Here is a 16,478-nt window from a genome sequence, read left to right as displayed (position 1 = left end):
TTTGCAAATATTTTATTCCATTTTTGGATCACCTTTTACTTTCTTCATAGTGTTCTTTGAAGGAAAAAGTTTATAATTTTGATGAATTCCAATTTATCTCTTTTCTTTCCTTTGGTTGCTTCTGATTTAAGCTGTCACATCTGAAAAGCTACTGCCTAAGAGTTTTGTTTTGTGTATAGAACTGTAGATTAAATTTCATCTTCTGTCAATATATAGACCATCCTTCCATCTTTGGCTGTTGAGAAGTTAGGTATCAGCTTGTAGCTTGTTAAAAGATATCTATCATTTTTCTCAAGCCACCTTAAAGATTTTCTCTTTGTCTTTGGTGTACTGTATTTTCACATGGCACATCTAATTGAGAATTTAAAAAAACACATCCTTGGAATTCATTAGACTGCTTAACTTTGTAAATCAGTATTGTGTATCCTTACACTTAAGCTATAGCCCTTGGGGGTCCTTGCAAAGAGGAGGAGCTATTCAGGGTCCCCACCCTCACAAGGCCTGGGACCCCATCTTGTTGAACACAGCGCAGCTGAGTATCTCAGCCTCTTTCTCCAGATTAGCAAAGCACTGCAGCCCAAGTTGCCATGCTCACCACCCTGGGCTCCCCTCCCTCCCCATGGACACTGTCTATCCTGAAAACTCCTTACTAGATTATTAGTTCTTGGATGTTTTTATGATTTTTTTAAAATATGCTTTTTTAGTTTTATATAACTTTATAAATTTTCCTCAGTAAGTATGTTTTCCCAAATTATCAGTCCTTATTGACTTGAAGAATAGTCTTCATTTTTTTAAAAAATTTAATTGAAACTATGAAAAAATCATTAGGGTAAGTTTTTAGAATGAAATTGCACTGCATTGCTACTTACTGCTATTAAATGTTACAGTTTTTCTACTTAGTCAAACAAACATGAAACAACAATTATACAATACTTTAGCAAAAAAAAAAGAAAAAATTCAAGGAGAGATACAAGCATCCATTTGAAAAAAAAGGTCAAGCATTCAGTGATTCATTAGTTCATTCAATAATTTTGCTGATTTGTGTCAATTATGTGGAAGGTAGTAAATGAACTAGATTTTGCTATTTTAAATACCCTTTAGATATGAGAATAGTTTTGGAGGTTTCCTAAGATAGATTAAATGTTTAAGTAAAAGCTTTTTCAAAGTTAAGTATATCAATTAAAAGCAATCATTGCATTAAAATGACAATGAACATCCCACATAATGAAAATAAAGCAAGTACTTTCTAAATTATTCATTTAAAGTTGTGAATATTACTTTTTAGCCACCTAAAGCTATTCTGATTTTGGTTTCCACAGTAAAATATTTCCCTGATTTGGGATACAAAGATCAAAAATAATTTTATGTATTTCCTTAAAACATGAATATGTTAATTATTGTAACAAAGAGGAAAAAGTGGACATAATTTACACATGCAAGAAAAATTTATATGGTTTGAATGTTTCTGTTTTACAGATGTATCATCCAAATTAAAGAAATCAACTTACATAGTTCTTCTCTGTCAAGAGATTGGGCACCACCTCCAAATAAGCCTTTAAAGAATCCCCTGTTTGGTGCTTCAGGTGTTTCTACAGGAGTGAAGAGTTCACCCAACATTTCCTTTAAAATCAAAACAAATTATAATTGTTAAAGTCTCAGGGAAACTAAACTATAATTCACAAAATCATCATTGTAAACTCTTTAATGTAAGCTTAGAACATTACCTGTTGAGATTCACAAATAATTATTGAGCACATTTCAAATGATCAGATACAGTACATATTATAGTAACTTATTCAAACAGTGAGTTTCTAAGACTAAATTCACTGAGACTAACTGGCTACTTGCTCCTTTTGCTGAATTACTTTCTTTGCATTACAGGCAAAGATGGTATTTCTGCTAAGGCTGTGAGGAGATACTATTCTTCAAGACAAAATTTTTCACATAACTTATTACTAAGAATTGATAATTGGATTAATAACTAGGTTTTACCTTAGAAAGAAGAAAATTTTCTACTAGCAAGTTTAAAAGTCCAATGTGATAATGATGTTATACAGTTCTGGAATTAAAACCTTTAGCTGAGTCAGAAAATTAGTAATTTAGACATATTAACTTCTTTTTGGATAAACATATGCTAGGAAGAGAATTATGCCAACATACACTTGGAATTTCAGACATCTTGCAGGAAGATGAAAAGGCTTCCTTCTATATTGTCAGATTTTTCTGACATTACTGTCAATAATCTTTGAAATGCAGAAATGGTAAAAGTCAGTCAGAAGATTGCTGACATGTTATTGATTTTATTCATAATACATAAAGAGGAAGGAATAGTTTGTATATTTACAAGGCAGCTTTGGGAAGCTATAAAAATGAATTAAAAATACACTGAGGCTTTGGGATTACACTTCTGTCCATTAAAGAGAAATAGTTATGATATAAGAGCAAGTACACTATTGGCTCCAGGTAGGAGTTCTGCTGTACTTTGGCATTACATTATTATATTAAATAGTTGGGACCGCAAGTATGTATTTTTCAGGGTTTCTTCTTTAGGGCTGGGCTAAGAAAGTTGATAAAGGAAGTCCGAAGGTTTTACCCTTCAGACAAATCCATATTAATGTTGTCTCTCTAACCAGATTGTAAATGGGAGGAGACAATTATTAACACCACACAACACAGTTTTATTTATAACAATGAAGTACTTGGAAGCCCTTACATTTTTATTTTCTTTCCTCTGGATTTCTACAAAATGGAGTAAACCTAGAATGAAAAACTTCCTAAACTCAATAAATCAAACTTGTTAAAACCCACCATAGAATATATGGATACCTATTACTACATTGATATTTATATTAGACTCTATAACAAAGGAAATTTTAAGCATATTTCTAATCTTTTTAATATATTTCACTGTATTTCACTGTAACCTAAACTGTATCTATTACATTAATATAATAATAACGACAACCACAATGGCAACACAGCTACTATTTGAGTATCTTTGATGCTAAATCAAAATAATAATGTGACATATAAATAGTGACAGTTTAAAGATATGTTCTTTTAAAACTTTACCTCACCTTAGAATTATGTTTTTTATTTCTTAATTTATTTGGTGTTTAGTGAGCTTACATTTTTACAAAGATAAAGAAGAAATATAAAAAACCAGAGATTGTTATAAAGAGACACTGTATTCCACGTGGCATATAGAATGAGTATAAACTTTGGAACCAGATGGACCTGTGTTTGCTACTCACTTCTGCCTTTTACTAGGAGAGAAATATTAGGCAAATTAATCGCTCAGGAAATGGTTTCTTCAAATTTAAAAATGGGATAGTGATACCTGCCTCTTAGGAACATTACTAGGCTTAAAGATAATGAACATATAAAGTCCCAGGAGTAGACATTAATGCTATATGCATAAAAACAGAAAAACCTTCTATCACATAATTAGAGATGAAGCAATTGTTTTTCACTTTCTTTTAGCTTTTTTTTAATATGATGAATTACACTGATTGATTTTTAAGTATTAATTCAGCCTTGCTTTCCTGGAATAAATCTCACTTGGTCAGAATGTATTATCCTTTTGCTATATTATTGAATTCAATTTGCTAAAATTTTGTTTACAATTTTTGCATTTGTATTTGTAAGGAATATTGGTCTATATGTAGTTTTCTTTTCTCTCTCTCTTTTTTTTTTGCTCTGTTGCCTGGGCTGGAGTACAGCGGCATCATCATAGCTCATAGCAACCTCAAACTCCTGAGCTCAAGTGATCCTTCTGCCTCAGTCTCCTGAGTAGCTGGGACTACAAGCATGTACCACCATGCCTGGCTAATTTTTAAATTTTTTGTAAGGAAGGGGTCTTGGTATGTTGCTAAAGCTGGTCTTGAATTTCTGGCCTTGAGTGATCCACCAACTTTGGCCTCCCAAAGTGCTGGGATTGCAGGCATGAACTACTGTGCTCGCCAGTTTTCTTTTCTTATAGTGACTTTGTCTAGTTTTGGTATTAGGTTAATGCTTGCTTCACAGAATAAGTTGAAAAGCACTCCCTTGTTTCAAGTTTTGGAAAAGTTTGTGTAGAACCAGTATTATTTCTTCCTGAAATGTTGACAGAGTTTAACAGAGAAGCCATCCAAATCTCGAATGTCCTTAATCCAAGGTTTCTAACCTCAATTTTGATTTAACAGATATAGGACTATTCAGGTTATCTATTTTTTTCTTGAGTAAGCTTGGTAATTTGTGTCTTTCTAGGACTTTGTTCATTTCATCTAAGTTTCTGAATTTATTGGCATAAAGTTGTCATAATATTCCCTTATCTATTTCATATCTGTAGAATATATAGTAATGATACTTCACTCATTCTTGATATTGGTAATTTGTTACTTCTCTCTTCATATGGCTTGAGATCAATTTTATTGATCTTCTCAAATAACTAGCTTTTGGTTTCATTAATGTTTTTCCACTGTTTCCTTGTTTTCTGTTTCATTGATTTCCACTTGGATATTTATTTTCTTCCTTCTGTTTCTTTGGATTTAATTTGCTCTTGTTTTTCAGTTTCTTAAGGTGGAAGCTGAGGTCGTTGCTTTGAGACCTCCTTCTTTTCTAACATAAGCATTTTAGTGCTATAAATTTTAGTGCTATAAATTTTCTAAGTTTAAACACTCAGTTATTTTCTGTTGCTATGCTTTCAAGTTCACTTATCTTTTCTTCTGCAATGTCTAGTTATCTGTTAAAATGCCATTCAGCATATTTTTCATTTCAAATTCTAGTTTCTCATCTCTAGATGAACCTACAAATGTTACCTTGTAAAGCAATAGGGTCAGTGTAGATGTGGTTCAATATCTTGCCCTGGGAAAATTCTTCTGGATTATCTTGTTGGGTTGTAATACAATTACAAATGTCCTTTTTAGAGAGAAAGGCAGAGGAAGATTTGACACACACAAAGGAGAAGGAGGCAATGTGGCCACAAAGCAGAGATTGGATTGGTATAGCTAAAAATCAAGGAATGCCTGCAGCTGCTAGAAGCTGGGAGAGGCAAAGAATGATTCTCTTTTAGAGCTCCAGAGGGAGCAAGACCCTGCCAGCACCTTGATTTTGGCTCAGAGAAACTGAGTTTTGGACTCTGGCTTCCAGTAGTGTGAACAAATAAATTTATCCTGTTTTTGGTCACCAAGTTGTGGTAATTTGTTATAGCAGCCCAGGAAACTAATATACTCATGAGTTAGAGTTTTTCCAGTCTGCCTGTTGGGAACAGGCACTATTCCTGGCCCCAGCACCAGGCACACTGTTCCTGCTAATCCTCTATTCCTTTCAGATGGTCCTCTCTGGTCAGAGTTTAGTTACATGCATGCGCTGAACAGCAGCCTACTGAATACTCTTGGCTTGGGGAACTCTGTAGATTTCCAGGGTTCTCTCTCTTTGTAGTTCTTTCCTCTCTAATTTACTTGGTGTCCTGGACTCTTGGTCCTGCCTTCTCAACTTGGGAAGTCTGCCAGGCTTGGTCTCAGTACTTCTCTCTGTGCCCAATCCTGAAAATTGTATTAAGGCATTAAAGTTGAGATACCTCTTTTGTTTTCTGTCAGGGATTACTTTCCTTCATTGTCTGATGTCCAGTAATTTGAAAATCATTGTTTCATGAGTTTTATCTGTTTTTTTTTTTTTTTTTTAGGTAGTTTCAGGCAGGAGGTCCCTATTATTCCATCTTGCCTGGAAACTACATTAATGTTTGTAAGCATCTTCTTTATTATCTCGTTGCGTTGTAATACAATTGCATTTGGCTAAATTTAAATGAATGCACAATGTAAAAGGGCAATCAGGAAGCAAAAGAATAGTGTTTATAAAGTTCATAGTAGTCTTCATTCAATAATTTTTTTACCAAGGCATTATTTCAGATAAATAAAATGTCAATATTGCTCAAAAAAGATACTTTATCACAAACTCCTTGAAAAGAGTCCATTTTTCATTTATTTCTGTATCATGAAGGCACATAGCAGACAGTTATTAAAATAGAGCTTACTACTAAAAGGTCACTTCATTTAAACATAAATAAGTAAAGTTTACCATGGCTCCTATTGACTTTTATTAAAAAATAGTTAAAACACTGACCAAAGGGTAGAATAAATTGATCCCAGAAAAGTGATGAAGTTTAGATTTTTGAATAGTTGAATTCCGACCACATTTCAGATTGAAATGAATTAAGAATAGTTTCAATTGTCCATATTATTTCTCAATATACCATATTACTAATGAAATGCTAAAAGGAAAACTTTAAGGTTTATCCTTCCCATAAAAAGCAAAATTTTAATTCAGAAACTGAGGTATCTTTGAAAAATAACTTTCACCCAAATGTCAATGGAATTTAAATGTAAAATGTCAGTTATGTAATTCTGTTTTACTCTCTAGGTTTACAACAATATCATTCAGAACTAAGTTTATAGGATAGTATAGCTTACTGGAATAACAAGAACAATATTTGACATTTATTAAGTATACTCTGTACCAGGCACTATGCTAAGTACTTTATATGTACTGTCTATAACCTCTGAGATAGATATTATTTTTATCCTATTTTTAAAGATGATAATCAGAGACATTAAGTAACTTGTCTAAGGTCACATTAATTATCTAGCAAGGCTGGACTTGAATTCAGTCTTCTCGATTCCAAAGCTCATGTTCTAAAAATACTAAGCCACAAATGCAAAGTAACAAATGAGCAAAAAAGAGTTAATTGAAGAAACTTTCATTGTAAAGTCCCTTTAGATAGTAATTTCCTCTAAATATCAAATACCAATCAATATTTTAGCCCAATATTTTTTAAGAGCACTTTTATTTTAGAATGTGAAGCTAAACTGATTATTTCTAAATAATCACATAAGGCGCTCAAATACTAAAAAAAGATATAGTTCTGTACTTAAAGAATTTGTTTACAGTCTCTCAAAAAAGATCAATAAAAATACTTGGAAGAAAACTACCAAATATTCTTTTTTCTTATATGTGTAAATTTCCTTGTGGATATAGTATATGAGAGACGGGATCACATAATTTGCCCTAAAATAGATACAATTATTTTTACATTAATGATGTGTGTGTGTGTGTGTGTGTGTGTGTATAACATAGATATTCATTCTATGTGAAGAGTGAGTATAAAATTGATGTAACATTTTGTATTTCTTTGCTTTCACTGGAAAGACAAATATTGGTCAGTAAGATGAAGTCAGTCTTATAACAAAAGTCTGATGAAGGTATTTTAATCATGGGAGTCTCAAAGCATGCGCTCTGAAAGTCTAATTAAAAGGTTTTGGATTTTACCATGTGGGCTCATTTGTATACTCCATGATAAATAAGGGACTGGCAGTAAAAGGGCCCCTAGAGAATATTTCACCTTTGAAGAAATTATAGTAATATTTTTGTTATTTACCTGAAGATTTTCACAGGTCTCTTGACTATAAGTCAGTCTCTGGATTTCTGTAGGTGAAACAAGATATAATGCTTGTCCATTGTTGGTGAAGCAGAACGTTCTGGCTATCCGCATATTGGTAAGGGGCAAGTAATACACATCCAATAGAGGCCTTAAACTTGGCAAACTTAAGAAAGAAAATAAAAATTTGTTAATAATAAAGTATGTTTTAGTCTTGAACCAATTATTACAGAATTTAAAAATGGCAGAGACTTTGTAAATCTTATGATTTAGTTTGTATACTTGAGTGGGAGATAATGTATTTCTCATATACCTGTTCACTATTAACTGAAAATAAATTCTCAGTGTATAAGACTATAAATAAAAAAGTATTTCCTTCAAACAATATAATTCTGTAATATAATTTGAGAAACAAAAAATGCTGTATCTGTGTTTAAAAAAATGCCTCTTACCTAAATGTCATAATGTGTCCATTGGCACAGAAACAGGCAAGGCAGATACCGTTACTCAACGTTACAATATCCCCACGAAGCACAAATGAGGTCTCTGTAATGTTTTGCTTATAAGCACAGTTCTGGGTTGGCAGTGAGATTACTTTTGCTTGCTTTTCAGAACATATCACTGCATACTGGTTTTCACTAATTTCCTGAGAAGAGGAGGGGGATACCGAGACAGGTCGCCGTTTTTTCAATTTCTCCTTTTCATCTTTTTCTTCAGGAACATTGTGCTCTTTCCAGGGTTCGTATGCAGGTGGCATTAAGCAGCCCGTGGTATCCAGAAATGCCATTCTCAAGATTGCACCTTTTAACCTCAATATTGTACCTAAAAATAGAAGTCTGATAAATAACTGAAATATTTTAATCCACAGAGTAAATATGTTCATTCCAACTTTGACATAGATAATACACACTCAAAAATATGTTGGATGCTTACTGAACTGAAATTGCACACTGGCTCACTGACAGGATTCAAACTCAAGCATGGTATTTATGAGTCTGGAAAAAGGTATCAAGGTTACATACCCCTAATAAACTAATGCCACTAACTGATCATTCACAATTTAATTAAATATGATGATTTCTGTAAACACATACCTAACCGTTAGATGAATAAACAACTGATATGCTGGGGGATCTGGAACTATGTCTCCTCTCACACCCAGCAAGGGCACTACCAAGAAGGACGAGAGCAAGTGGATGGCATCTGGAGCTGTGCTGTCCAGTGCAGGGCTACTGGCCACATGCGGCTGCAGAGCATTGGACATGTGCCTTGCCCAAAGTGTTGTGGACAAATGTAGTGTATGCTAAGAGTACAACACGTACATATTTGAAGACTTTAGTACTCCTCAAAATTAAATGTAAAATATCTCAATAATTTTGAAATAATAATTACATGCCAAAATGGTATTTTGGATGCAATGTGATAAATAAAATGCTATTAAAATTAATTTCACCTTTTTTACTTTTTTAAATGTAGCTACTTGAAAATTTAAATTATATATGAAGTGTGCACTGAAAAGAAATATTCTTTTTATTTTCTTTGCGTTTGTATGTTTTATCTACATAGGGTTGCCAGATAAAATAAAGAATGTGTAGTTGAATTCAAATTTCAGATAAATAATGAACACCTTTTAGCGTAAGTATGTCCCAAACACTACTATTACTTATATTAAAAAAGTATATATATATATATTTTTGAGACAGAGTCTTGCTCTGTGGCCTGGGCTAGAGTGCCGTGGAGTCAGGCTAGCTCACAGCAACCTCAAACTCCTGGGCTCAAGCGATCCTTCTGCCTCAGCCTCCCGAGTAGCTGAGACTACAGGCATGTGCCATCATGCCCGGCTAATTTTTTCTATATATTTTTAGTTGTCCAGCTAATTTCTTTCTATTTTTTAGTAGAGATGGGGTCTCTTGCTCAGGCTGGTCTTGAACTCCTGACCTTGAGTGATCCTCCAGCCTCGGCCTCCCAGAGTGCTGGGATTACAGGCATGAGCCACCATGCCTGGCCTAAAAAAGTATCTTTTATCTGAAATTACTCCTATATTTTATTTGTTAAAACTAGCAACCCCAGTCTACAGTCTGGGTTTGACAAGTAGATAATTTAACTGAGTATTTTAAGCAGTTTGGTAGATAAATAAGAAACAAATGACAGTTATAATCTTACAGTTTTAATCACTATCTCAAAACATATTCTAAAGCTAGCCTTTTTTTCATGATCTGTTATTTTTTATTCTGGTCCACCTGAAGAGTCTCTCTGGCTTTAAAGTTTTGATGAGGTCAGCTGATTTATCCAAGCTAATTTGGGAACTGTTCATAGTACTTATATAGTTATAGTATGTGGATTTTTAAAAATTGACCCAAAATAACATTTAAATGTGTGTTTGTCCTATTGGTGACTGGATTTTAGCATGTTTCCCAGTAGAATAGTGGCAACTCTCTTAAAAAACAATAGTGGACAAAGTAGACTATTTCAGATTTTTAAGCATAGAATCCCATCTGCTTGAAAATACTCTTTTCTCACAGTTTCCATACAGATAACATGACAGACGTGTCATTCATATATTTTTAAATAGGCATTTATTAAAAACAAATCTCAAATATCCTACCATTGAGAAGGAACTAAAAGGTTCCTTTCTATCTATGAAAATTATTTTTATATCAAAGTAACTTTATAACTAACTTGATTTTATTTCAAGCTAGATAATGTATTAAATACTTTATAGTTAATAGTAAATTATCTATAGTTAATCCCTCTCCTTTACTTTTGTTTATTGGAAACAATATTTTCCTTATTACAAACTCGCATGTTATTTGTAGAAAATTTAGAAACTAGAAATCAGTAAAAAGAGAAAAAAAAAATTACCCCAATCTGACTAACCAATGATAATTCCTGTTAACATTTTGATTTTCATCTTTCTAGCTTTTTTATTCCTATACACATTATTTGTTTCTTACTAAGAAGTGAAATCAGTAAGAATATCATCAAGTATCACATTTTCCTTAACAACTAGGTGTGCAGTATATACTCAAGTATTTATTGAGTTGAATTAATAAATCAAACTGCTTATTTAATGTGAAAATGGCTCAGAAATAAAATCATAATTACATTTAAATTATAAATTCTAAGAGTTGTAAAAGTCTATTATGCAAACAAGAGATATATTAATGAGCAAAATCATGGTTGTTTCTATCTAGATGAGCATATATTAGCAGTAATAAAAACCAGAGTTCTGTTATTTCTAGTCCTAACAGACTCTACAAACATTTGATAGATTCTACAAACATTTGATAAAATCAAATATCATTTTCAATATATGAGGACTATACGTTTTTTGAAAATTTGCTATTGTCACCTTATCCTAATACTTCAAAGAAGAAAAATAATCTCAGATTTCACACTTACAGATCAAAAATAACCCAATGTAGAATGTCCAAAAATGTAATTTTCTGTTTTTCTTCTAAATATTAATATATGTAGGTACTATTCTTTTGCTTGTAGAATATAATATTTTGAGGTATTAGGAATGTGTTATAACAATCATTTTCTTTCATTTTTTATGTGGTAATTATTTTATACATGGTCCTAGAGTTGCAAAAATTGTAAAATCTGAATGGCTATATAAATAAGCAATATTCTGAAATCTTGTCTTATGTATTGCTTATGTATTTAAAGCATAAGGCTGTCACTATCCCCATATACTTTACATTTTCGAGTTCTCAGATCATGTGAAGAATGACAAGCAAAGGCTCCTACTAAATCACAGTAAATCACATCTGTAATGTAACTCTAAGTGCGGCACCAGAGCAGAACATACATACCACTTGGAGACACAATTACTGGCTGAAGAAGTCTTTGTTCTCCCCCTGGGGGAAGGTTCAGTGCGATGACAAGCACTGTTCCTAGCGTTGTTCCAACCCATAGACAAGGGGAAGGGGATAAGTCTGCCTTTCGAGTAAAAGTTTCACAGAAATGAAGAGCAGAGATCGCCTCTCGGGATTCTTTGTCAATGCTGGTTACACTCGAACTCCGTGATCGGCTGAAGGAATTATCTTTTACATCTGAAATGGTTTAAGGTGTTGCAAGATTGCTCAAGTTATAAAATATCATATCTGGTTTTTGTATAAATTTGGTCAAACAGTTAATCTGCAAAAAGACACAATCTACAGCATATTTAATTTTCCTTTTAGTTGATCCTTGAACAACATGGGTTTGAACTGCGTGGGTCCATTTATACATGGATTTTCTTCTGCCTCTGCCACCCCTGAGACCCTCCTCCGCCTCCTCCACAGTCTACTGAATGTGAAGATGACAAGGATGAAGACCTTCATGATGATCCACTTCCACTTAATGAATAGTTAATAATGTTTTTTCTTCCTTACGATTTTCTTAATAACATTTTCTTTTCTCTAGCTTACTTTATTGTAAGAATACAGTATTTAATATATATAACATAAAATATGTGTTAACAGACTGTTTATGTTATCTGTAAGGCTTCCAGTCAACAGTAGGCTATTTGTAGTTAAGTTTTGGGGGATTCAAAAATTCTATGTGGATCTTCCCCTATATGGGGGGGTCGACACCCTTAATCCCCTCATTGTGTAAGAATCAACTGTAATTGAAAATTTACTTATATGCTAATAAATTTTCTCTTTTGCTTAAAAACGAAATACAAACGATCAAATCCACACTTGTCAGAACTGAGCTGGGTGCATCCCAATAAATTTTTGAATGTGTGACCCTTTTAGTATTCAGGCTGCTTTTCTAATCTTAGCCCTTATCACCTTGGTTCTCATGGTGCTGTTCCTTCCTTTGGTAATACAATTCCCGATTAGGCAGAGCTAGACAAGTGTGGATTTTTTCAATTTTCTACATTTAAAAAATGCATTTAGAAGTACTCTGATTCTACCTTCAAATTTACCAAATGATGGACCTTTTATTTTTTAAAATCTGCCCATATGAAAGCCTTTAATTAAGAAAAATTTAGTTTTCATTTTTCTTAAATGCCAATTTAACTGTAATCAACATTCAATGCAAGGCATTTTCATCAAAATGTATAACTGGCATCTGGCTCATGCTTGTCACTAGATATATTCCCTTTATCCAGCTATGTCTGTAAGCACGGGGATATTTTAAAACTAAATCTCTCATCTTCAGCTACCTTCTTTGTGGCCAATCCTAAGCCTCTCTCAAGTCCGAAACTTTTTTCTCTAAAATGCTTATTGGACATTTTTTCCTGTTATATCTCACTATGTAAAATAAAAACACATCATTCTCTCCAAACCACTAAATTCTTCTAATGGCACTATTTATGACACCCTTGTTCTTGCAGGGAGCAACACTGAGGACGAGTCAGTTTTGATTCTTCCCTTTAAGTTTACCTATACACCTGATGGGATGCCAAGCCCTTGGTATTTTATTACAATGTTTTGTTTCCTTTCTGTTACCAATCTATTTCCATTACCCTAACTTCAGGCTCTCATCATTATTTCCTTAGACAATTCCCAACTTATCTCCCCAACTTCAGTCTCTTACTGTAAATTTTATAAGTTATGCTTTTAATTCTGTCGCCTTGATTTAAAAATTTCTCAGTGGCTCCTCTTTATCTATTTAATCATGCTCATAATCTTACTCAAGTTTTTAAGACTGTTCATAAATTATATTTAACCTCCCCTCCTGGTCCTAACTTCCAAAGCTGCCCTGCTTCATTCCATTGTGGGAAACAAGTTGAGCCATTTGATTTTCTCCAGATATAACCTGCACTTACCTACCTTTAGGCTTTTGCTTGTGATTTTCTGATTGGTGCCCCTGCATCAGTCCTTTCTCTACCTATCAGGATTCTGCTTATTTTCCATCTCAGGTATTGTCATCTTTCTAAAGTTTTTGCTGATTCCTACAATCATATGTAGTTTCTCTCCCCTTTGAATCAATATAGCTTTGTGTAAGTGTATTATGGAACTTACACTAGATTTGTTCTGTAGTCATTTCTAACTTGTTTCATGCCCCACTCTAAAGTGACTGCAAGCACCTTGAATGCAAGGACTGTGTCAGTTTGATATCCTGTAAAAATTTAGTACAGTGCCTTGCATGTAAAAGATATTCAATAAAAACTTGCTAAAGACAGATCTATAGTTAAGAATATCTACCAATCTGTTTCTGCTGCACCATTAGGATATGTTAAAATTTCCAGTAGCTCCTATAGCTCACAGCTAATAAATGATTCCTCAAATCATATGCTTTCAATGCTACTGTGAAAGAAATGACTCTTCATGTCATGAAAGACTAAAAATATGTTAAAGTCTCCTAAGCTGTATTTATTAAATAAAAAAAGTATAACCAGATCCTAGTTATACCCCCAAAAAGCTTTTTGCAATCAAATTTAGATTCATAGATTAAAGATACTCCCCCAAATAATAATAGGCAACATAATTTTCATTATAGCTAGCCTCTGAAAATAAAATTATTAGTTATAACAAAGGCATGGATCATTTCTAACTGTAGTTTCTAAAAATATCTTTTTTTTTTTGCCTGAGATTGCATCTCCCGTTACAGATTACGAAATAGCAGAAAAGAACTTCTTACTGTACATGAAATAACTTTCCATAATTAATACTTCATTACTGGATGAGTTTGTAATATGATATTGATTACAAATATTTATTAACTCTTCATAGTTTCCAAAGTTATTTTAGTAAAATAATAAAAATTTTAAATTTATTTTCCAATGACAAATGCATTTGTTACTTAAATAAAGCATATACATATAAGATAACTGGACATTATATTTTCAGTTGTGACCAAGTAGTAACAATAGAAAACAATGATACAAGAAAATTTAATGATATAAATTTCTTTCTCTTTTCCTTTTTTTCGAGACAGGGTCTTGCTCTGTAGTCTAGGCTGGACTGCAGTGGCACAATCATAGCTCATTGTAACCTTGAACTCGTGGGTTCAAGCAATCCTTCTGCCTCAGCTTCCTGAGTAGCTGGGACTACAGATGCATGCCACCACGCCTGGATAATTTTTAAAATTTTTTGTAGAGATGCGATCTCACTATGTTGCCCAGGATGGTCTCAAACTTCTGGCCTCAAGTGATCTTCCTGCCTTGGCCTCCCAGAGTGCTGGGATTATAGGCATGAGCCACTGTTCCTCGCTGGTAATGTAAATTTTAATGTAAATTAACCTATGGAAAAACTCTTACTGATAACTATTAAAATTAAAACAGGTAATTCACAACAACCTATACTTTAAAATGTTAATCAGAGACCAAATAAAAAGTGTTTTAATTTAATGGGTTAATTTAACTATATAAAATTCATAAACTATAATTGGATTTTTATTATATGACTTATCTAAAAAATTAGATTACCAAAGAAACTCCTAAGGCTAGATGAATATAGAAAAATGGACTGAATAAGAATCCAGTTTGAAATTGACAGATAGGCTGCTTATTTTATTATCTGCCTACAACTGTTTGAAAAAGTCAGAATTTTCAGCAATTTATGTGTTATACCGTCCCCTTACTCCTAGTTGGTTAGGCACTGTGGGTCTCTTGTGGATTGATTTCTAGAAATTGGACAAGCTAAACAAATAGGATAGAATGTTTAATTTTAGTAGCTCTAGTAATAAGAGCAGAAAGGAAAATAGTTATCACTAAGCAAGGCCTACCATGTGCCAGGCACTATCATAATACTTTACATTTATCATTTTATTGAATCCACATAACTATCTGGAAAAGTTTTATCATTACAATTTAACAAATAATAGAGGCCCAGAGAGGTTAAACGACTTGCCTTAATGACAAAGCTAGTAAACGGTAGAGTCAGGATTTGTACTCATGTCTAAGTCTAAAACTTTCTGTTAGGCAACTCCAGACAGCTATTATCACCAGTAACATAGACTTGGAAGGCTATAGTTATTACTGAGCATTAAAGTTCAGATTTTAGATGTCAGAAAAGTACTAGAATATGCGATCTTTCTGGCAGATCTAAATTCAGATAAAATTGCCATTAATATCTCCATCCAGCTCCCATACAATGATGTTATAAAATCATTGCTTTCATGCTACTCTCTGGATATCTAGAACATTCTATTTGCATGTATCACTCTATTCCCCCCACACAGCCCTATGCAACAAAATTCTGTATATTCAAATCAAAACATAATGCCAAGAGATGAATTTGCTCCGGGTAAAAATTAGCACAAGAAACTAATTCACATCAAGTTATATAATAGGTTGATGTTTGTCTCCTATGGGTGACACTTGAAAAGTAAAAACGGAAGTATAACAGTATCACCCACGGTTCTTCACGTGGGTCATGGGATCCAGGATGGCGAAGCTATAGTATAAGTGCAGTGCTGCACAATTTCCCATAAGCAAAAATGAATTCTATTCACAGAAGCTTCCAGAGTTGCAGGACAATCCAAAAACCTCAGTTGCTTTAGCAACATCTGGCAATTTGAAAATCTCAATATAGTTGGGGATTTTTCCAACTATAGCCTGCCTGACCAGTGTATAACAAAATAGCAGCCAAGAATTGCCACCAAAAAGTATTTCAGTAGCACAAAGACTTGAAGGAAATTACTTAAGCAATGTATGTATTAATCATAAATTACAGTTGGCTTAGGGCATTAAAATACACGGGCATGCTAGCTAAACTGTAAACTGAATAAAGACAACATGTAAAAGCATGGAATATACTCTTTGATTAAATTACTTATATGTTTTATAAATGTGAGTATTCTTTTAAGAAATAATTGGTTACAATATTTTTACAGTTTTCAAATTACTTCTAAATGTGTTTACTCAGATTTTTAAGATACTAAAAGATACAAAACCAGTTTAATTAGTGGTATTTAATGTTATTAAAATCATGGGCTTCTTTGAGACTCTGTTGAAAACTCCAGATCCTCTCCTAGGGAAAGAATGCACAATGTAAGCCTCAGACATATCTGGGTTCAAATTATGTCTTGCATTTTTTTAGTGAGGGGAACTATGCCCTTCTCAAAATGTATGCTATTCTACATTCTATGGTTAAGTCTTGTTCTTTTACGCTAGTGATATTTT

At 33.1% G+C, this 16,478-nt stretch overlaps 1 protein-coding gene across 4 annotated transcripts in view; it reads right to left on the bottom strand.

The window, feature by feature from the left end:
* Window positions 1–16,478, bottom strand: part of STXBP5 (syntaxin binding protein 5) — a 160,657-nt gene that overhangs the window by 9,796 nt on the left and 134,383 nt on the right. For all 4 annotated transcript variants that reach the window (XM_069488927.1, XM_069488928.1, XM_069488930.1 and 1 more), the window contains 4 exons: window positions 11,233–11,472; window positions 7,867–8,236; window positions 7,415–7,580; window positions 1,509–1,620 (listed from right to left, as the gene is read on the bottom strand). In XM_069488927.1, the coding sequence (XP_069345028.1) occupies window positions 1,509–1,620; window positions 7,415–7,580; window positions 7,867–8,236; window positions 11,233–11,472 (888 nt within the window). The remainder of the gene's footprint in view (window positions 1–1,508; window positions 1,621–7,414; window positions 7,581–7,866; window positions 8,237–11,232; window positions 11,473–16,478) is intronic.

This window comes from Eulemur rufifrons, chromosome 15, assembly GCF_041146395.1.
Source record: "Eulemur rufifrons isolate Redbay chromosome 15, OSU_ERuf_1, whole genome shotgun sequence".
Taxonomy (NCBI): domain Eukaryota; kingdom Metazoa; phylum Chordata; class Mammalia; order Primates; family Lemuridae; genus Eulemur; species Eulemur rufifrons.
The sequence above is the reverse complement of the archived record's forward strand: the minus strand, read 5'-3'. Positions and strand labels throughout refer to the sequence as shown.